The 22,593-nt window shown below is 41.7% G+C and overlaps 1 protein-coding gene across 1 annotated transcript in view; it reads right to left on the bottom strand.

Annotated features, from left to right (window-relative positions):
- Positions 1–22,593, bottom strand: part of lonp2 (lon peptidase 2, peroxisomal) — a 29,423-nt gene that overhangs the window by 1,265 nt on the left and 5,565 nt on the right. The window contains exons 2-14 of the mRNA XM_039762855.1: positions 21,050–21,284; positions 20,844–20,975; positions 20,639–20,761; positions 19,146–19,324; positions 17,089–17,183; positions 16,404–16,662; positions 12,147–12,288; positions 11,839–11,989; positions 11,592–11,718; positions 11,383–11,504; positions 5,009–5,100; positions 3,675–3,882; positions 3,245–3,435 (exon numbers count right to left, since the gene is read on the bottom strand). Of these exons, the coding sequence (XP_039618789.1) occupies positions 3,245–3,435; positions 3,675–3,882; positions 5,009–5,100; positions 11,383–11,504; positions 11,592–11,718; positions 11,839–11,989; positions 12,147–12,288; positions 16,404–16,662; positions 17,089–17,183; positions 19,146–19,324; positions 20,639–20,761; positions 20,844–20,975; positions 21,050–21,284 (2,056 nt within the window). The remainder of the gene's footprint in view (positions 1–3,244; positions 3,436–3,674; positions 3,883–5,008; positions 5,101–11,382; positions 11,505–11,591; positions 11,719–11,838; positions 11,990–12,146; positions 12,289–16,403; positions 16,663–17,088; positions 17,184–19,145; positions 19,325–20,638; positions 20,762–20,843; positions 20,976–21,049; positions 21,285–22,593) is intronic.

Raw genomic sequence — 22,593 nt, 5'->3', positions numbered from 1 at the left:
TCATGGACTGGTGCCCCATAGTTGCTTTTGCAATTAGCTTTGACTTCCCATGACCAGGAATTGGATTAAGAAAGCCTGGGAATATTTTTCTCCCTATAAAAATTCAAATCGGCTTAAAGTAGACAAATAACACCAAGTACTGTGCCTTAAACTCCTTATACTCATGTAGTAATGCCCACCTACCACCAGATGTCATGCATTCTCCAATCATCTTAAAATATGCAAATATAACAAGAAGTTTGGAAGAGGATTTGTGCCAAAATTCAATGCAATCCGACACGTTAAGTAAAGTGCAGTGCAACACGGGTGCACGTGGTGCATTTCATTTGGGCCAGGATTTTTCAAGTCATAATTAAAAACATATCAACCAAAGAAGGTTAAAACTGACAAATTTCAAACATAAGCATGTGGGATATTCCATCCATCCATTTTCCAACCCACTGAATCCAAACACTGGGTCACGGGGGTCTGCTGGAGCCAATCCCAGCCAACACAGGGCACAAGGCAGGAACCAATCCTGGGCAGGGGGTGCCAACCCACCACAGGACACACACAAACACACCCACACACCAAGCACACACTAGGGCCAATTTAGAATCGCCAATCCACCTAACCAGCATGTCTTTGGACTGTGGGAGGAAACATGTGGGATATTGTTTTAGAGTATTTCATGGTCACTGATTATTTTGGACTGCGGTGGGCTGGCGCCCTGCCCGGGGTTTATTCCTGCCTTGTTCCCTGTGTTGGCTGGGATTGGCTCCAGCAGACCCCTGTGACCCTGTAGTTAGGATATAGCAGGTTGGATAATGGATGGATGGATGATTATTTTGGATTTTTGATCCTTTATTAGCCCTCGATAGACTTCTATAAGCAACTGAAAAACAGCACATTTATATTACAATCGAGAATATTTAGACTTTAAACTTTTAAATTGGAACACAAATTACAATATTTCAAATAAATGACACAACATTCTTGGTTATTATGTACTTCTACCTCATTCCATAAATCATTACATTTCTTATGAACATCGGGCGGTAAGGTGGCTTACACTAATTCAGACTGTTTTTAATGTTAAATAGGCAACAGATGCCAACTGATGCATCTCAGTTTGGTGTTCCATTACAAAAATATACAAAGACTACCGAGACTAGGGTATCCATATATGTTTTACATTGAGGCTTTTCAAAAGAATAAGGGATTGAAGTTGAAAAGATAACAAATGTAGAGTGACCCTAAAATGATGATGTCACATCCCAGACGGACAGGGAGGTTAGTGAATGAATTATCCAGGAGCAAAGGCTAATTAAATAATTGTGCCCTGTAAACATGACGGCTGGAGGAAAAAGTCCCCCAAATTATTTATAAGTAGTAATTTCAGATAATATTATTGTCACTATGATACTAAAACTCCACTTTAACCATCCCATACTATCCAGTGTTTTTTTGTTTTTAATTTTAACACTTCTCCTTCCTTTCCCACACTCACATTCTCATTACTTTAGCACTCGCATCATATAATGGCCCACTTCTACTATCCATGGGGCCTACTGTCTCAAGAAGCTACGCTATTACTTCATGTAATAAGCGTTCACACCCCTTGTACCCTCTGGCTCCTCTGCGATACCAATCTCCTGCAGAACCTCCGTTATGTTGCTGCGTCTGTAATTCCGTCAACTCCTCCTTCATCAGTTCCTCGAAATGTGCGGCGACAAGCTCTTTGATGGCTTGTATTTTGAAATTTGGCTCATAACTCAGGGCAAAAAAAATCGACCTAGTGACGGCTCGTATCCCAAAAAACTCGTACGTTGGGGCACTTGCATCTCAAGGTACAACTAGGGAATCCATTCCCGGACGGGTTTATCCATTCCCGGGAATTCGGCAATCCCAGGTGCCCGGGGATGACACAGAGCATGGGCATCTCACATGTGAACGATTTTAGAACGACCAACACTTATTTTTTAATAAAACTACTGCAATATGTGGATACCAATAAAAGACTAACCTTATCTACAAGCAGTTCATGCTGCCATATAAGTGCATGTATCTAGTTAGTTGCGGTAAGAAGAGCGTAGAAAGCACAACGTGTCGAGCGTGCGGTCGTCCAGACGAGAGAGTACATTCGTGCAGAGTAAGCCAGCTGCTGAGAAAGCACGCTCTGCCTCCACTGAAGTAGGCGGCACAGTCATCAGATACTGGTACACTTGTTCTAAACAACGCCCGCGCTTGCCGTTGCTCTGAAACACCGCCATTTCAGCTGTTACTGATGCATCCAGTTTCTTGTCATCATTCTGTGATGGCAAGTTTCTTGGCACAGATAAAGCGGATGCAACAGACTGACGCATTGCAATTTCAAGTTGCTGTTCAAAGCTGTTGTCTGACAGACGTCCCGGCATTCGTGAGCTGCAGAGTGCGGACTCCTCCCAGTCCACTGAGCCAGGAGACTGACTGCTGCTGGTCTGTTGTTGACTGAATTAATGAGCAACACACTACACCGTGGGCCAAAAAACCATGCCACTTAATTATTTTCAACTATAACTCTGTTATTTCTTGATTGATTTTTACACGCTATATATGCGAGCTTGGCCATTCCCGGTTTCCCGGGAATTACAGCAGTTTCATTCCCGGGAATGAAAAATGTCCGGGAATCCCGGGCTCCCAATTACCAGGATTCCCAAGGTACCACTGTATTTTTAAAAATGTCTGTTTAAACAAATAACCTAATTTCTGTCAAGGAGGGCAAAAAACAAATCAATTCCTAAACTTACTGATGTCTTCCCACTGTGACCCACAAGTCAAAATGTACAGAAAAAAAAGAATCCACCAAGTTTATATTTACTTCTGGCCGTCTCACTGAGGGAGGGAGCATCAGATCACTTTGCTTGAGAACTTGAGAACTGAGGAAACACTCAGGTGGACTTCCGGTTTTGTCCTCCTGTCTTTAGCACAGGTCATTCCAAAACAACTCAGTCCAGAAGATGTTACTAACCAGTGTGCCGTTAAGTGTTCAATGAAGCCATAAAACCCTACAGTGTGTCTTCATTGTGATCTTCAAGCAGCTTGGTCAGAAAAAGGTTATTCAAATATTGCTGTGTTTCGTCATTGCCCCGTTTTCTTTTTGTGAATCATACCGCTCACCCAAAGCTACCCCAACATACACAGGGCATACGGTTTCAAGAAGCTACACTACTACTACATGTAGTAAGCGTTCGCACCCCTTGTGCCCCCAAAAAGATGTACTTACAGGAAGTACCAGGCCACGTAGAGTTATCTCCCCAGTCATTGCTACATCTGATCTCACCAAACGACCGCTGAACAGTGAAGCCAGGCATGTCACAATTGTGACCCCTGCTGAAGGGCCATCTTTGGTTACTGCACCAGCAGGAAAGTGGAGATGGATATCAGTGTTGTCAAGGAGGTCAAAACCACCTGAAGCTGCAAGAGAAGTTGAGTCGGTCATTTCTTCACTTCAACTTTGTGATCATTACCCTTAATTAAGGGTCATAACCAGTGGTAGACTAGATCATCATCTAGACAATTAAAAAGCATACCTTGACCTGAAAAATCTCAATCCTGATTGGCAAAGACAACATCAATACAGAACATGTTTGAGGTAGTGCCTGCCATCAGAGGTGCATTTAGAAAAAACTTCTTAACTAATTGTTGCTTCTTACCGTTGGTCAGTTGGTAAGCTTTAGCATTGCTCCGCAACCAGCTAATGGCCAAATGGGCTGACTCCTTCATAACATCACCCAGCTGTCCTGTCAGTGTTAACTGACCTTCTCCTTCCATTCGACTTGCTTCTACAAACATTATTTCCCCACCAAGAGGTGTCCAGGCTAGTCCAACAGCAACACCAGGCTGGTTCAGTCGCTCAGACATCTGTAGAATTTTCCCAGTGAACGGGCATTAAAACAATGAAGTGAAAAGGAGTCCCCATAATCACAAAAATGTAGACATGTCTGTGACCTGCTTTACTTTTATACACATGTAAATAATACCAGTATACGTTCCTAAACCGCCGATCCCCGTGACGGCTCCACACTCCCTTGACACTTATGGGAGCTGAAACCATCAGTAGTCATAGACCAAGATGAGCCAGGCAAATGAGGACACACATATTCAGCATGGGGTTGGTGCAAAAGTGGCGAAAAAACAAAACAGTGTTCAAAAAGTGCAGTGAGTTAGTCCTTCCATATAAATAAATACATAAAACCAGTAATAAATATGTGAATGTTAAAAAGTCCTAATAAATAAATCCAGTAAAACAAGGTTAAAATCCAGAGACAGTTCTTTCAGAAATACAAGCCCCAATGCTTCCTTCTATAACCTGGCATCAGCTTGCTTATCTTATCCAGACCTTCAAGCCAGAGCAGCCACCCACCAACAAATGCAGTCAACCAGAAATTCCTGGCTCGGGTCCCCTTTGCCAGTCCTTTGGCCTCATTGAGGCAGGAGGCCGAGACACTCACAACGTATTCTGCCCCCTGTCCCTTGGCGTCTGAGGGAGACACCACTTAAGAGGCCGCTCCTACTCCCCAGCATTGCTCAACAGGAGTGCCCAAGGCTTCTCTCCAGGAGAATCACATCCAACCACTTGCCTCCATTCCTCTTTAGTGCTGGCTCTCCCAATCCTCTCTTTTATGTTCTCTTTCTTTTTCAATCTGTCTGTCTTTCAGTTCTGTCTCGTTCCCTTGTTCTCCTTCCTCTCTGCCGTGCAGGCTCCTTTATTTGGCCTGATTGTGTGCAGATGTGACCGTCTGCCCACTCCAAAGTGTGAATGAGGCGCCTGACTGATCAACTCACATTTTGGATGCGCGATCAGCCAAGCAAGGCAATCAACCCCAGAGTGGTGCCATCAAGCACACACCTGCATGATCATGCAGAACATGATTATTTATTTAAAAACCTGCACTGTCCCACAGACCTCTTATCACAACCCTCCCCAAACAAACCAGTATGAACTCAAACTTTTCACAATCTGTCATCTCATGGTGGGTCAACTCACCTCCATTTCAAAAATTGGCGGGCCCAGAATGTCCCGAACAGCTTGTTTGTCTATCACAAAGGGCATCTCAGGTGGTAGTACTAGGTCATGATCTGTTGAAACACATCAATTGTGGTTAAAGAAGTCCTTAACAGCCTCCATCACTCAGTCAGGTCTCCATGAGCTCAATGAGCCCCACATACAGATGAAAGGAGGTAATCCTGACAAGCTGCCTTAATAATCCACACTAAGAACCAAAATGAAGCTGCACTAGCAGGACCAAGGGCAAGAACTCAAACACAGCTGCAGTGCCACAATGGCCAAACAAAATGCCCCATCCAGTTTTCACATCTACTCTCCGAGACATTCACACATTCTTCAGGTACTGACACAAACTTTCACATTATATTGATAATGCCCTGAGGTGTGTGTGTGTATATTATATATATATATATATTCACACACACAGTGATCCCTCACTATATCACGCTTCGACTTTAGCGGCTTCACTCTATCGCGATTTTTTTCTCATACACGTTTACGTCACTACGCATGTGCTTTCTGAGAACTTTTACCTAAGCCCTACGATGGCTCCTAAACGTGCTGCTTTTTCTAAGCCTTATGACAATAAAACGAAGTGCCGGAGGAAGATCCTTACTATCCAGGAGAAGGTGAAACTCTTGGATATGATTAAAGATGGCAATACCCTACAAAAGCCTCCTCACGCATATGAAAAGACAGCGCCAGCAACTGCCTGTCAAGATGTTCTTCAGCCGCACACCCAGACACACACTGCCTACTCCTAGTACTTCTTCACTGAAGACAACAACACACCTGCTGAAGATACTGCACCACGTGAAGACTCTCCTACTGAGGTCGTGCCTTCATAGGTTAGTGGTTGTGTGCAATTAAATGTACAGTACAATAATCTACTATAGAAAAGCGTTCGGGATTGTCCTTCCATCCCGTGAGTGCAAAGTGTAGCGGTATTCCGCTTATCACAGACTTACTACTTGCGGCTTGAGGTACGAAGCGACGCGATGTGAGCAGAGTTCTGGTGCTCCCATCATTCCCTTGCTTTTGTGCGATCGCTGGAAAAATAGACAAAATTATGTCTCTGGAAATAATTAATGTTGATGGAGTACAAATGCCTCACCGTGTAGTAAATATCAGGGGAGATGGTGCTTGCTTATTTTCATCTATAGCTTATTTAGTGCATGAAACTCTGTCTTTAGCGGTACAGATTCGGGCTGACATTGTACGACTTTGGACAGGCACTTGAGGGGATAAAAAACTTAGGTTTTCGGGAGATGTTATGAATGGGCACTTTGATGTTCTCATTCTCTACACTTACATGCCTGATGTACACATGGAGCGCACAAAAATTGAGGATAAAAGTAGGTCGCCTTAAAAGGCGAGTGCGTCTAGTAATATGATATTTGTAACGTCTAATATGTCTTATTTTCTCTTATTTTGTCTAATATATTGGGTAATACGAGTGTAATGGTGACTAAAGGGTGTTATTTCATGTCTAGAGGGTTCTAATAATGTTAAAAAACGTATTTAGAAGGTCGTAAACAGGTTTTCTATACTCTAACTGCGAAAATATTCGATTTATAAATAAAGAATCCTACTTCGCGAAAATTCATTTATCACGGTAGAGTCTGGAACCGATTAACCGTGATAAACGAGGGTTCACTGTATATGTATATATATATATATATATATGTATATATATATATATATATATATATATATATATATATATATATATATATATATATATATATATATATATATATATATATATATATATATATATATATATATATATATATATATATATATACACATATACATACACGCATACATACACACCCACATACAAACACATACATTCTGCAAAAATGAAATCTAAGCAAGTGAAAAGTATTTTTATCATGACATTAAATTTTGTTTTCCTTATTGTAAGAATTATTGACTTATCAAAAAAATGTGTATTTACGATTATTTAGCTTACTTTTAAGAAATCTTGTCAAGTAAATTTTGCTTACTCCTTTGGCAGATTTTTTTTTTGCTAAATAAAACCAAAACAACTCCCATTTAAAGTTTTGTGTCTACTTTATGCATATGCATTTTTTGCAGTACATATGAATGTACACAATCACATTGCAAGGGCACCTAGAGAACAGACACACATATGCAGACACAAAGTCAAGTATAGACAAACAACAAAAAAGGGTAAAACTGCTATACACAGAATGAAAATGTGCAGAGTGGCACGGTGGCACAGTAGTAGCGCTGCTGCCTCGCAGTAAGGACACCAGGGTTCGCTGCCCGGGTCCTCTTTGCGTGGAGTTTGCATGTTCTCCCCGTGTCTGCGTGGGTTTCCTCCCACAGTCCAAAGACATGCAGGTTAGGTGCACTGGCGAGTCTAAATTATCCCTAGTGTGCGCTTGTTGTGTAGGTGTGTGTGTGCCCTGCCCGGGATTTGTTCCTGCCTTGTGCCCTGTGTTGGCTGGGATTGGCTCTGTGTCCCTGTGTTAGGATATAGCGGGTTGGACAATGACTGAAATGTGCATCTATATGCTGTCAGACACCTTGTGATTATATGATATATACAGTTTATTGTGGAGTGATACACACACATACTCGCTGCCAGGACCAATTGTTTACTTGGCCTACACATCAAACATGTACACACTTCCCCTTCTATAAAGGTACACCCTGGTAGATTATATGCAGGTACTCTGTGTGTGTGTGTGTGTGTGTGTGTGTATATATATATATATATACACATACACACACATACAGTGGGTACGGAAAGTATTCAGACCCCTTTAAATTTTTCACTCTTTGTTATATTGCAGCCATTTGCTAAAATCATTTAATCTCATCAGACCAGAGAATCTTATTTCTCACCATCTCAGAGTCCTTTAGGTGTCTTTTAGCAAACTCCATGCAGGCTGTCATGTGTCTTGCCTCTCCTCAGTGTGTGGAGACAACACTGCTCATCACTTGTCCAATACAGTCCCCACAGTGAAGCATGGCGGTGGCAGCATCATGCTGTGGGGGTGTTTTTCAGCTGCAGGGACAGGACGACTGGTTGCAATCAAGGGAAAGATGAATTCGGCCAAGTACAGAGATATCCTGGACAAAAACCTTCTCCAGAGTGCTAAGGACCTCAGACTGGGCCGAAGGTTTACCTTCCAACAAGACAATGACCCTAATCACACAGCTAAAATAACGAAGGAGTGGCTTCACAACAACTCTGTGACTGTTCTTGAATGGCCCAGCCACATCCCTGACTTAAACTCAATTGAGCATCTCTGGAGAGACCTAAAAATGGCTGTCCACCAACGTTTACCATCCAACCTGACAGAACTGGAGAGGATCTGCAAGCAGGAATGGCAGAGGATCCCCAAATCCAGGTGTGAAAAACTTGTTGCATCTTTCCCAAGACGACTCTGGCTGTATTAGCTCAAAAGGGTGCTTCTACTAAATACTGAGCAAAGGGTCTGTATTTCAAAAAATCTTTTTTTTTGTCTGTCAATATGGGGTGCTGTGTGTACATTAATGAGGGAAAAAATTAATTGAAATGATTTTAGCAAATGGCTGCAATATAACAAAGACTGAAAAATTGAAGGGGGTCTGAATATTTTCCGTACCCACTGTGTGTGTGTGTGTATGTATATATATATGTATATATGTATATATATATATATATATATATATATATATATATATATATATATATATATATATATATATATATATATATATATATATATATATATATATATATATATATATATATATATATATATATATATATATATATATATATATATATATATATATATATATATATATATATATATATGTATATATATATATGTATATGTATATATATATATATATGTATATATATATGTATATATATATATATGTATATATATATATATATATATATATATATATATATATATATATATATATATATATATATATATATATATATATATATATATATATATATATATATGTATATTATATAAATATATACACACACACACACACACACAGTACAGCCAGCTGACAATCTCCATTGGAGCTGCATTTGCTAAAGTAAAATGCTTCAATGTAAAACAGTTGAACCCAGAAGCAGCAGTTTGATTAAAAACTGGAAAAGGAAATCAGCTCGATGAGTTCTGCATCCCCATTACATCGACTGAATACCATTAGGGAGCCACTAACAGGGTTCACTATGGAAAAGGTGAATAACTCAGCGTGGTTCATACTGTACATGGTGACCTTAAGAGGCTTGTACTGCCCCAACCTACTTCTAATCTACTGCTCTGCTTTCCACCTTATACCTACAAGTAGCACCCTGCAAGGGTTTCTGGGTAGTGCCTCAGATTATGGGCCAAAGACTCAGAGGTTGGACTTCATTTACAATATCAGTTACAAAATATGTTTCAGTGTCTACAAACCACTAACAACTGTAAGTGAATTAAGTGTAGCAGGAAAAAAGTAATGTCATGTAGCAGAATCATTAGGGTTAGCACCAGGTCATGAAAGGAGCCGGTGCTGATCATGGAAGAGGGGGTGTCAAGCAGACGGCACTGACCTGCAAGCACTTCAGAGATGATTCTCTGCTCCTCAAGCCAAACATTCTGAGTGTGTGGCTAACAGGAATTCTCCCTAAGGATCCTGGCTTGGGCCGTACCACAGAGTTGGGGAAAGTAAGGCCAGATGGTATTGCCTCTGAGCGCCAAGTAAGGCGTGAGGTGGAGCTGGTGGTGTGAATGTCTAGGCAGTGAACAAGGCAGATGACAGAGTGAAAAGCCACATGGGAGGAGCTGCCAGTGGTGACGCATGTCAGGAATGTTGTCGGGCAGCCAAGGAAGAAAACAGCAGATGACATTAGCACGACACCCATCCGACTAGCAGCTCTCCTGGGATTGTTACAATACTTATCCATATTCCTTCTACAACCCAGTTTCTAAAAATTCTTTGTAAAATGTAAATAAAAACTAGAGTGCGACGATTTGTAAATAATGTAAGCCCATATTTCACTGAAAACAGAACAAACGCAATATCAAATATTAAAACTGATAAATTTTACTGTTTTATGAGAAATATATGCTCGTTTTGGATTTGATGCCAGCAACACATCTCAAAAATGTTGGGATGGGACAACAAGAACTGGAAAAGTTGTGAAATGCTTTAGAAAAAAAAAAAAAAAAGACATCTGGTGGAACACCTTAGAACAGATGAGGATAATTGGCAGCGCGTCACATGATTGGGTATAAAAAGAGCGTCCCGGGGACTAAAGATGGGAAGAGTTCACCACTCTGTGAAAGACAAATAGTGCAGCAATTTAAGAATTATGTTCAATGTAAAATTGCAAAGAAATTGGACATTTCATCATCTACGGTACATAATATCATTAAAAGATTCATAGATCCGGAAGAATCTGTACGCATGGGACGAGGCAGAAAACCAGTACTGGATGGCCATGATTTTCTGACTTTCTTGGGGCTCTACATTAACAACCGACACAATTCTGTAGTGGAAATCATCACATGAGCTCAGGAACACATCCAAAAAACATTGTCTGTAAGCACAGTTTGTGGCTGCATCCACAAATCCAAGTCAAAACTCTGCCATGCAAAGAAGAAACCATCAATAGACGAGGCCTGAGCTCATTTAAGGTCAACTGAGAAGTGCAAACCTGAATCAAAAGTGAAATCCTTTTTTGGACACCGCATTCTCTGGGCTAAACAGGAGCGGGACCGTCCGGCTTGCTATCAGCACTCAGTTTATAATCCAGCATCCATGGTGGTATGCGGTTGACTTAGTACACGTGGCATGGGTAGCTTGAACACTTGGGAAAGCACCATTATACGAGGGGTTTTGGAGCATCGCATGCTGCCATTCAGACGACGTCTTTTTCAAGGGGTGCCTTACCTGTTTCAGCAGGACAGTACCAAACCACATTCTGCACATATTACCACAGCATGGCTCTATACTAAAAGTGACCTGGTTACTAAATAGCTTGTCTGCAGTCCAGACCTGCAACCCATTGAAAACATTTGGTGCATTAGGAAATGAAAAATAAGAGAAAGGAGACCCCGAACTGAGCATCTGTAATCCTACGTCAGTCAAGAATGGGACAACATTTCAATCTGATCGCTACAGCAATTGGGTCTCCTCCGTTCCCACATGTTGACAGAGTGTTGTTAAAAACACAGCGTTAAACATGCCATGGTCTCAGCTTTTTGAAACATGTTACTGGCATCAAATTCAAAATGAGCATTCAAACAGACAGACACATTCCACCACACACACAATGCACGTATGAACATTGCAACACACCACCTGGCACATACCTGACGAATCATCAGCCGGTGTCTTTGCTGCCTTCTGTCCCTCAGCCACTTTCACTGCAACAGCCCGGCAGATTGCACCAAACTTCCTTTCTAGTGTGCGTACCCCTGCCTCACGTGTGTACCTGTTGAGAGCAATGTTGCACTGCCGTCACTCTCCACTACTCAGTGGCAGCAGGTGCCACGTCAAGCACAAAGGAAGGGTCACCTACCTACTGATGATCTCAGTGGTGGCTTCTTGGGGAATTTGGACCTGCAGTGGGCTCAGGCCATGCTGTTCTAGCTGCTTAGGTATTAAGTGTCGATGGGCAATCTCCATCTTCTCTTCTGGAGTGTAGCCTTTGGATGAGGTGGAAGAGACACAAAGTGAACCAGACTGTAGGCAAATTTCAAATTCAGCAGGTGACACAAATACACACACACACACACAGCCTGACTACATTGTGTCACATGTTTCACCTGGCACTTGGATGACCTCCATTCTGTCCAATAAAGCTGGTGGGATTGTAGCTGTAGTATTTGCTGTAGCAATAAACAGCACTTGGGATAGGTCAAATGCCACATTCAGGTAGTGGTCAGTAAAACTGTGGTTTTGTTCTGGGTCCAGAACCTCAAAAAAAAAAAAAGAAACTTTAACACCAGTACCCACCTTGGTTTTAAGTGAACATTTCAGTATTGAAAAACTGGGTTCAAGTGGGATGTGGCCTCATTACAGACCAGGGCCTGAGCCCTTACCCACATTGTAGTCATCTCCATCACTAGCCCACCTCCAGCAAAGCTGCAGAAGGGTCCCCTTGAAGACTTTTCCCAAGTTTGTCCACCTCATCCAGAAGAAAAACTGGGTTGTTGACTCCCACAGTCTTCAAACCATTTATAATCCGGCCAGGCATGCTGCCCACATAGGTGCGCCTGCAAACACATGACCAACAAATGTAGTCAAAGAGCTCAACTTTGGCGATTAACAAACTAGTCCACTTACAGTATGAAGTCTAAATGAACCGAATCTATGACCACCTGCCATCGTGAAACGGAGCAATTACTACCACCAGACTACAGTATGTTTAGTAAAGAAAGGCAGTCATTCAGGGGCAAATAAAATCTATTTAAATATTATTTAACACGTTTCAGTCGTAAAGGGGCATATGGATACATTCTGGATAAGTAAAATAAAATTATTAAAACATACTTTCTATTGCTCCCTTTGTGCAAAATCTAACAAATAATTTATTTTATAAGGTTTCTTCCTGTAGTATTCACCATCCCATGGTGCTATGCCAGTACAGATATTTACTACAAACACTGACAAGTACTTCCAACAATAGGAATTCAGGCAGATTAAGTGATTTGCTCCGGGACACACAGTTAGCAGTGCCAACCTTGAGATTTGAAGCGGTTTGTTTGAATGGACTGACGGCAGGCAATAAGCTAAATTCACTGTCCCATGGCGTAATGAGGGGTGGTCCATCCCAGGCGGCATTACTGGCCAAAGGGCTCAGTGCAATTTGTGTATAAGCAGCACGGTTCGGAAAAATAACACTCATGAATGAGAAAAGTAAAATTCTCTGATTTTTATCTACAAATGCTTCAAAAATAAATTTTCAGACTGTCCTTCTGTGACGGCATCAGACACAGCAGTTGAAATTTATGAGGCAAAAACAAACAAACAAATATACCGATAATAATTTCTAGGAAGATAACTAATTTACAATTTATAATTTCATTTTTTTATCAATCTGAAAGTGTTCTTGTTCTGCGCAGAAAACATCCCCACCTATCACTTGTGCGCTACACTGGTTCTGGTTGTTATATTAAACTAATAATCAGAACACGGCTTATCAGTGCGTCCATACTATATTCTTGTCTAGTTGATGCTTATAATTATTGCTGTTTCTCTATATATGAATAAACCCAATCAAAATGTACCTTAATTTTTCTCTATACGTCATTTTAGTTTTCCATTAAAATAGGGTAACATATTGAGATATGCTGGAGGGCGGCAGATTGAAGTACCACCCCACCCCAAGCCTCACGAACTCCAGCTACCCCACTGTCACCGTCACTGTCCTTAAACCACTGTGGGGCTTTCCTAGCTTTGTAGCCTGCCCATTTAAAGATGGCTTCACTGCTGCTGTGCATTCATGTGCAGATATCCAGTGGCACTGAAAAGGTGCGCTAATATCAAAGAACACAAGACACATGCATACATTCTACTATCTGCTTAATCCAATGCAGGGATGTGGAGGGTCAGAGTCTATCACAGCACTTGGCACAAAATGAGAAGCATCCATGGGCAGGGCACCATTCTCATATGAATTCAATGACAAATCATCAATTAACCTAACATGCCTGTGCTTGGGCATGTCATAGAAAATTTACAGTACTATATAGTAGGTCTGGGCGGTATACTGGTACTGAAAAAGTAGCGAAAACCCAACTTTTAAAACAGTACCATACCAGCATTAATCCAATTTCCATACTGAAGGTAAATGGAGTTGTCGTGATGAACAACAGAGCGTGATGCAACCAAGAGGTCCCCTCGCAACTCCCATTACTTCCAGTGTCTGCTGTTTGTATTTCTTAACCACTGCAGCAACATCTTCTTATTTTCTCCTTAAGAGAAATGACGAGTGGTCCCGGGCCTGGTCATTTAGTATCATCTCTTACTAACGTTACAAACACACAATGAAGGACGCCTTCTTGTACGTCTTTTTTTATCATCACTGCTGTAGCCAAGCTGTTAGCCGTAGCCGTAGCTGTAGCCAAGCTGGATGTACTCATGTGATGTTCCTCTGCTCAAGTTCTATCAGCCTCCTTCTGTCCCTTAGAAAAGTGGAGTGCTAAAGGCAGAATGTTCTCCAAGTTCACAGTACAGCTAGGGTGTACCTAATGGATGCCTGTAGGCACTGACCCCTGAAACCACCCTTAGCCTGAAGGCTACCACTGTATTAAAACAGCCAAGATGTAAAGCTCTGCCTGCCCTGCTCGACTTTTTTGCATGCATAACCGTTCATCTGCGGTGGGCTGGCGCCCTTCCCGGAGTTTGTTTCCTGCCTTGCGCCCTGTGTTGGCTGGGATTTGCTCCAGCAGACCCCGTGATCCTATAGTTAGGATATAATGGATGGATGGAAAACCGTTCATTAAGCACTGAATCCTGATGAAGTGCCTACAAACATTAGATAAACCAGTTTATCAGCCACCAAATATGCAGCAACAAACTGTTTCCCGTCATGGTGCCAAACATTTGGAGTTACACATTGTAAAATTCGGCAGCATCATTTAGCAGCCTTTCTGGAACACATGCCAGCTAACTCTGGTGCTGCTGTTTTTGATAAGAGACACCATAAAATACCACCAGATTCATAGCTAGAAGACCACAGCACAGTCTGAAATAACCACTGAGAACATTTAACCTTACGATCTGAGCAAGTTACAACTTTATACTAAGCATTTCTGTGCCTTTAAAGACAACTAAAAACGTTGTCAAATAACGTGCAGCTTAACTCCCGTAATAAACTGCAGTCACACGCCAACTCACAGCTCCATTTGGTTGTGTGTTGGTCACAAAGTGTACAGGTCATTGCGATTGAGGCTGTGTAGGCCTTGTGTGGCTCACCGGTACGCATACTTTAACTGTATTACAGACCAAAACGTACAAAGCGATCTTCAAACCTCGGTGGCTGCATGCTAGGTCTGTCTAAGGGAAGGCAGAGCTGGCTGAATGAATAAGAATTGGTCACGTGGAGCTTTGCCAATCTAAACAAACTTTACAGGGCCCTCCGAGAGTCAGAATGCATTATTATTATTCCAGAAGGTCAAGTAATAACAAAAAAAGTGTTACTACGTACAAAGTGTTTCAGTCTCCTTGACCGAATTAAAAACTGTGTACTGTCTGCACAGATTGAAAATTGAAAAAGATAAGCCAGATAAATGAGCTGTGACTTCAAAAACCTGCTGCATGGCACAACCAATCAGTGCCCCGAAGTCTGTAACTCCGTGTGTGCAATGAGATATTTATTATATACAGTATAGTCATGGACATCAGGCAGGGCTGGCATTCCAGCCAGGACGGTTCAAGGTTCCTTACTTAAGGCTGGGAGACCAGTTTAACAGAAGGACAGGGGGAGACTAATCACAGGTGACGATACAACAGGGTGGCAGTCTCCCTGGGCTATGGGCAGGGTGGGAATTGCAGTCCCGTAAGACAGCCCTATTGTGGTCCATGGGTGCTGCCAGGGGGAGCCGCAGGAACAGACCATCCCCACTTTAAAGAACTTCCACCTGACCCGGAAACGCTTCAATGTGGAGTCTCGGAAGTATTCCCGTGGTCCGGCATAAAAGAAGCCGAGTCTCCTGTATGGGCAGTCAGAGTCGGGAGGAGAGCGGATGAGACAAGAAAATTTGCATTAAATCGAAGAAGATATGAAGATTGTGTATTATTCTATTGTGGAAAAGATTTGGAGGTACTGTAAAATAAAAAATGACCTTCAGTTTAAACACAGGACTGTGTTGTGTGGTAGAGTTTGGGGTACTGCTACGCCCCCTACTGGTCACAATATATTTCACTTATTGCTAGTTTATGACCATTTGTTGGTGGCAATCTCAGTACAGGAAGGAAGACAACCAAGAGACTGCTACTTCTGGAGCTCCACCATTGCTTCTCTCACTACAGAGTGTTTCATTCAATGGCTGCCAGTGCTGCACAAGTATATGATAAACTAAGACTGTGCCTTTGTGGCCTGTAGTGGCTGGTTCTGGCAATTTCTAGAACATTATTGCGCTATTGCTTTCCAAAGGCCCTCAACCCCCAAGTATGAATGGCCTCAACAAGGTCTACCATAAATCATTAAATGACCGTACTTCCATCGTTTTTGGACACAAGCAGAAAAGTCCTGTGATTTTTGACCAAAAGAATAAGTTGTCACCTGTTTAGCCAACAGAGAAATTAGTCCAGCAAATTAAATCCAATCAATTGCAGTAACTGCTGCAGATTCAGTAAAACAGAGGGTGGAAGAAAGAGGACATACCTATGACCTCGAATGTCAGATTGGTCACAAACTCCACCAAGAGCAATTCTGTGGAACTCTCTGCCAAGGGTCTTGGCAATGGACCGTCCAACACTGGTCTTTCCCACTCCTGGTGGGCCCACAAAGCACAAGATTGGCCCTTTCAGCTTGTTTTTCAGCTGCCGTACCGCCAGGTACTCAAGAACGCGCTTCTTCAGCTTATCTAAGGCATAGTGGTCATTGTCCAGCAAGACGCGAGCCGAACTGATGTCCAGGCAATCTGAGAAACAGAGAAGATAAGAGTGGACTGAAGGTAGGCATACACTTCTCCATTTTGAATGGCTTAAAATTAATCACATTGTACTGTATATACTATTGAATAGTAAAAGAGAGCTGTTAGATTCTGAAGACTTCATCTAAAAGCTCTCTTTGTTTTTTAAGTTGTAGCATAATAAAGATATCCACTTCAGGGGATTAACCCTAAAAGCCACCCCCTAGTGACATATCCTGCCTTGTTTGTTCTCAGCCCTCCTAAACTGTAATATACACATTGATTCGGAGTGTACAGGTTCATGGCTATCTGCCCATAAGGGAATGCTGGGAAATACCTAGATAGGAAGAAGAACAGAGTAACCCCCCCCCCTTTCCCAAGAAGTGAATATGCGTTACAGAGACCGTCAACCTGCTTCACTTTACATCATCCAACCTTTGCTGCTTCTGTCCCAAGGTAACTCAACCATCAGCTCCAGGTAGTTTCTGGTCAGAGCAAACTCTGGCATGGACTGGGGCATCTTCCTCAGTCTGCAAAAATACCATAAGAACATTTTTTGTGAGTAAGGCACTTCTTGTTTAACCGTCACATTGTCAGCTCCACCATAAACGCAGGATCCCACCCCATCCATTCATACACTAACGTGTTTAGTACCACTGAGTGTGTTCGTGTGTGCACAATGTAAAAGCTACTGTATGGAATAAAAGATGTTATATTGATGACAGCCAGTAAGACTGTTCTTTGACATCAGTTAATTTTGCCAGCGCACAGCAGAAGTGACCACCTATCTAGTACCAGACGGAACATTTCTTCTCCAAATTTTTCAAGGCATAAATTCATCAAAGTTGGAAAGATTCCTTGGAGATTTTGATTCATGCTGACATTACAGCATCACACAGTTCCTACAGACTCGCGTTCATACTGTAAAACGTTCAGCTCCACCCTATACCACATATACTGTGCTGGACTGAGATGTCACGGTCATGTTCATGGAATAAACTTAAGATGACGTGTGCTTTGTGTTAAGACACATTATCTTGCTAAAAGTATCCATTTGGAAAAGGGTATCGCTGTGGCCATAAAAGTAATGAAAGTGGCTTTCAAATGACAAAAACATGCATTAAGTGCCTAATGTGCGCTGAAAAAATAATTCCTGAATACTGACACAGGGCATAATGGATTGCTGTTTATGCCCCGTTCTGAACATACCATCTGAATGTCACAGCAAAATTCAAGATCCGTCACATCAGGTTTGGTGATCATGTGGCCAGTGTAGCCTCATCTTCCTGTTCTTAGTCAAGAGAAAAGAACTTGGCATTGTGTTCTGCATCCACAGCCCATCACCACATGGTCTTAGGGCTGTGCGTTCAGAGACACGCCATCAGCACACCACTTTGTAAAGTGTCATTATCTACTAACTTAAAGAGTCTCATTTACAAGCTGTTTTCTCCCACAAAACTAGGACTAACTGGATGCTTTTTCTTATATTCTGTAAGTGCCTTGAGCACAGGAAAGGCACTATATAAATATAATGTATTATTATTATTATTATTATTGCAAAATTCCCAGTAAATTCTAGAGACTGTAATGTACAAAATTCCAAACCACCCAATCCATCACCCACAATAATAACATTGGCAAAGTTGTTTAGATTGTGCATCTTGAATATTCTAAAGCAGGGGTCCTCAATCACGGTCCTGGAGGGCCGCAGTGGCTGCAGGTTTTTCCTCCAACTAGTTTCCTAATTAGAAAGCAGTCCATGCAGATAATGAAACTTGGCATTGAAGTGTTTGGCTTGTTAATGCTTGCATTCATCCGAGAGCAATTTGAATTGCACGGTGGAGTTGCCTTCTGTGAGAACTTTATCCAAGTGCTTTGTGGATCAGAATAGGTTTAAACTTAATGGGCCTTCCAATTCTCCTCTCATTCATTTCTAAACATTTTTATCACAAATACTTCATGGTAAGCATGTGAGCTGGAGAACTGCTGGTTTATTGGTTATCTGCATCTCATTATTAACTAATGTCTGATTAACAATTGAAACTTAAATGCAGCTGCTAAAATCTAAAATAAACAAAAAGGGTTCTGAATGGTAACAGGCAAGAGAACTAAGATTAAGCCCAAATAATGTATTGCTTTAGTAATAAATAATTAAAAAATTGGTTAAAGTGAAAACCTGCAGCAACTGCAAACCTCCAGGACTGTAATTGAGGACCTCGAATCTACAAAATAACTAAAATTTGTATTTGATGAATGAAAGCACTAACAAGGCACGGAGTTAAACACCAACTATCATTATCAGCAAGGACCGAGTTCTAATTAGGACATGACTGGAATGAAAGCCCGTAGGACCGGGATTGAGGACCACTGTTCTAAAGTTTGTTTGAAGAGCTGCTAAACTTTTTTTGATGACATCATTACGTAACACACTGTATACTGTTGGTTTAATTAAAAGATTCATGTAATGAAGTGGCCATTTAACAGTATTGTACCTTTTCACTTCCTTCAAACAGACTTTCAGCGCCTGCTCTGGCATGTGGACACTTCTGATTTTCTTTTCAAGCAGGGCAATGTCATTGCCGTCTTCCTCGCCCTCCTCCACAGAATCATCCAAAGAAAATTGCTTGAAAGGGTGTTGTCCACCCTTGCGCACAGGAAGGACCGCCACGACCTGATCAAAGGGGCAGAAAAGGTAGATGTGATTAATTATTACAACTGTCAGGACAAGAGAGATTTTGCTACTTTGCCATATTTGAGAGGTATGATTACAGAGTGCCTTGGAAAACAATTCAGTCTGTGGAGCAGTTCTCTAATTTTACTAAATAACACATCTTTGACTGAGGTTTTGTTCTCTGTGATATTCTTATTTCAAAGCACTGAAAGTTAAAATGAGTTTAATGTGACATTGTGTTATGCTAGGAAGAAACAGTGGGGGGAGAAAAAAAGAAATCTGCTGCTTGCCCAGGTGTTCAATCCCTACACTTTAATATTTTGCAAAACCACCTTTTGCAGCAATACCAGCTTTTCATCGTTTGGGGTTAAATATGTTCCATGTTCTCACTTCTCCAGACTCCAGGTTGTTCAGGTTAGATAAATGGCTTCTGTGCACCACAATTATCAAATATAGCCACAGATTGTCAGTTGGATTGAGATCATTGACGACCTTTTGTCCTAGAGTTACTCCAAGTTAACTGTGGCCTTGTGTTTAGGATCATGCCAAGTCTTTTTAACTGTCCACTTTATCCTGCCTTTGCACTTCAGTTTCACTTGAAGTGTTTTTCCTCTTCTACTCCTTACCCAACTGTTACAATATGTTTGTTATTATATGAAGTTTAATGTTACTATCTCTGTGCACACTGTTATGGATTCATTCATACAGGCAGACCAAGTATGGTACACAGGGGCTCAGCATTTAGAATTGACAGCTAAGCATACAGTAGGGCTAGATAGCCAAAGACAACTGGAGGATTGTATAGTCAGCCTAAAAGACAGAATAGTATACTTCTGTCCTCTGTCAGCACAAAATCTTCTTTCCTTGTTTGGAGACCAGAGAAAGAGCCTGCACGTGGAGCAGAGAGTATATAAGGATGGACATACTGCCAATACACTTTGAAGCCTATAGATGGATGATGTCATTCGTCCGGAAAAACCTTTCAGCGCAGTGACGAAAATGGCAGACTCTATAGATCAAGATCATACCTTGATATTGTCTTGCTATGGCTTCCTTTCGTCTGTTATACCACGTAAATCGTCAATAAAGAAAGCTAAGTATATATCTCTGATGTGATTTGTAACCGCCGGAATCACTATGGGAGGGATATATTGTCTTGCTAGCCTACCCGTAATATCATATCTCTATCTTTTCGGTTACTTAACATGCTGCAATTTAAAAGAACTTACTCCAACAAGGGAGCTTTTGCTTCTAAAGGAAACACCAACTTGCAGAATATACAGAAGGAAGACCTCTACTAGCTTAAACTCGTACCTTCTTCTGCTCTTCATGACGAGGCTTCCTGGTTTTCTGGATGAGTTTCAGTCCTTCAATTTGTCGGATCAAGAGTGGAATTGTCATCTTGAATCGTTCCTCCAGTTCCACTGCATCCAGAATCTACCAAAGCAAAAATATGGTAAATACAACTAAAAGACAGCAGAAATTAACTGGCCAGATCGAGACCACCACGGTGCCCCACCTGTAACTTCTCCTTATTGGTTGTGCGGATCATTGAGGTCAGGATGTCTGGCAAGGTCTCCACTGGCATGCTGTCCAGGAGGCGGCGCAGTTTGGCAACTACTGGGACAGACATGTCCAGCATCCCCACAAGCTAGGAGGAGGAGAGCACTGTATCAGCCATGTGCCACTGATGAGCAAAAGGTGTCCTTCCAGCCAAACACTCACCTGTGCAGCGTATTTAAGAAGCTCCTCCGACAGTTGTCCCAGCTCTCCCTTCAGTGGTGCCTGGCCAGTGTACTGCTCCAGCTGATCCAGCTGCTCCACTTCTGCCACCACAAAAGGACGCTCCTTCACTACCGTCACAGTACGGAAACGGCAAAGTCCTGTGACCAGCAGAGTAAAGTGCGACTTTGGCCAGTTGCTGCCAACAACCTGCACGGCAATGCCTGCTGTGCCAGTCCTACATTAGACAAGACAGCAAAGTCGAGACTGAGTTAGCTGTCCATTTGCAAGGAGAGGCAAACTCAGGACCTCGGTAATGAATATTCTGACCTCCACAAACAGCTTCGTGGGGTTCACTAATCAAAGCCAAACATTCACTACCATTCAACACCCACCCAGAGGGTGCTCACTGCTTTCAAATGAGTCTTAAATCCATGGCTACTATTTAGCACCCTACCCTGTTAATGTTTGGGTTTAAAGGCTGTAGCAACTCCGTTATGTAATAAATAATACACAAAAAAAAAAAACACAAGTTAAAACATTGTGTAACATTACACAAAAGACAAAATTAAAAAAGAAGCTATATTTTTATCAAAAGGCCAGAAAAAAAAGATAGTTGAATCAAATTAGTAGATGTGAAAATGGAACTTTTAACTCAACATTAGTTCTCATTTCACATTTGCCAGAAGATACCAGCTTGATCCGCTAGCCTTTTGGAATAATATTCTGTGGACAATCAGTCAAAAGCAGGCCTCCTGTATTTGGATGACGCAGGTCAAGCCATGTCTGGAGGAAAACGAATACATCGTTCAACAGGAAAAACATCAGGTGCTAGTGTGATGGTGTGAGGAGGGTTTGCCATTATTGATGGAACTATGAATTCTGCAGACATTCATTCCCCTTAAGAATACTCTGGTAGTCTGTTGTGACTTGAAGCTGAAGCAAAATTAGGTTATGTAGCAGGATAATGACCTAAAAAACAAAAGCAAGAATACAACTAAATGGCTTTGAGGAACAAAACTACATTTCTGGAATGGCCTACTCAAAGTCCTCATTTGAACCCAGTAGAGATGTTGAAACGAGGAGTTCATGCTCACAGATCTACCAGGGTGTCCGCCTTAAGGCAGTTCTGCAAACAAGAGTGGGTTAAAATTCCACAACACTGTTGTAAAATCAAATTATGGGATGCCTTTCCTGCAGATTATTGCTGGGAAAGGTGCTGCAATCACATATGGAAACTATGGGGACAATTATTTTTCACAAGAATGATTGGGGTGTTGGATAATTTTGTTCCTCAAGTAAAGAAATAATGACTTAAAAACGGAATTTTGTGTTCACTCAGGTTCCCTTTCTCTAATATTGCATTCTGTCTACAGTCTGAGGCCATGCACACTGTAAAATATGCAAATTCATAGGATATTAGGAAGGGAGCATATCCTGTTTTACTGCACCTGTATTCCCACCATCCAAGTATTCGCTCCTGACCTCCAGTCTGTCGCTCTGCCCTCAATCACTCCTGCAGTGTCTCACATCATTGTACACTCGCA

This window comes from Polypterus senegalus, chromosome 9 (genome assembly GCF_016835505.1).
Source record: "Polypterus senegalus isolate Bchr_013 chromosome 9, ASM1683550v1, whole genome shotgun sequence".
In the NCBI taxonomy this organism is placed as follows: Eukaryota; Metazoa; Chordata; class Cladistia; order Polypteriformes; family Polypteridae; genus Polypterus; species Polypterus senegalus.
This window is presented reverse-complemented; position numbering and strand designations above follow the sequence as displayed.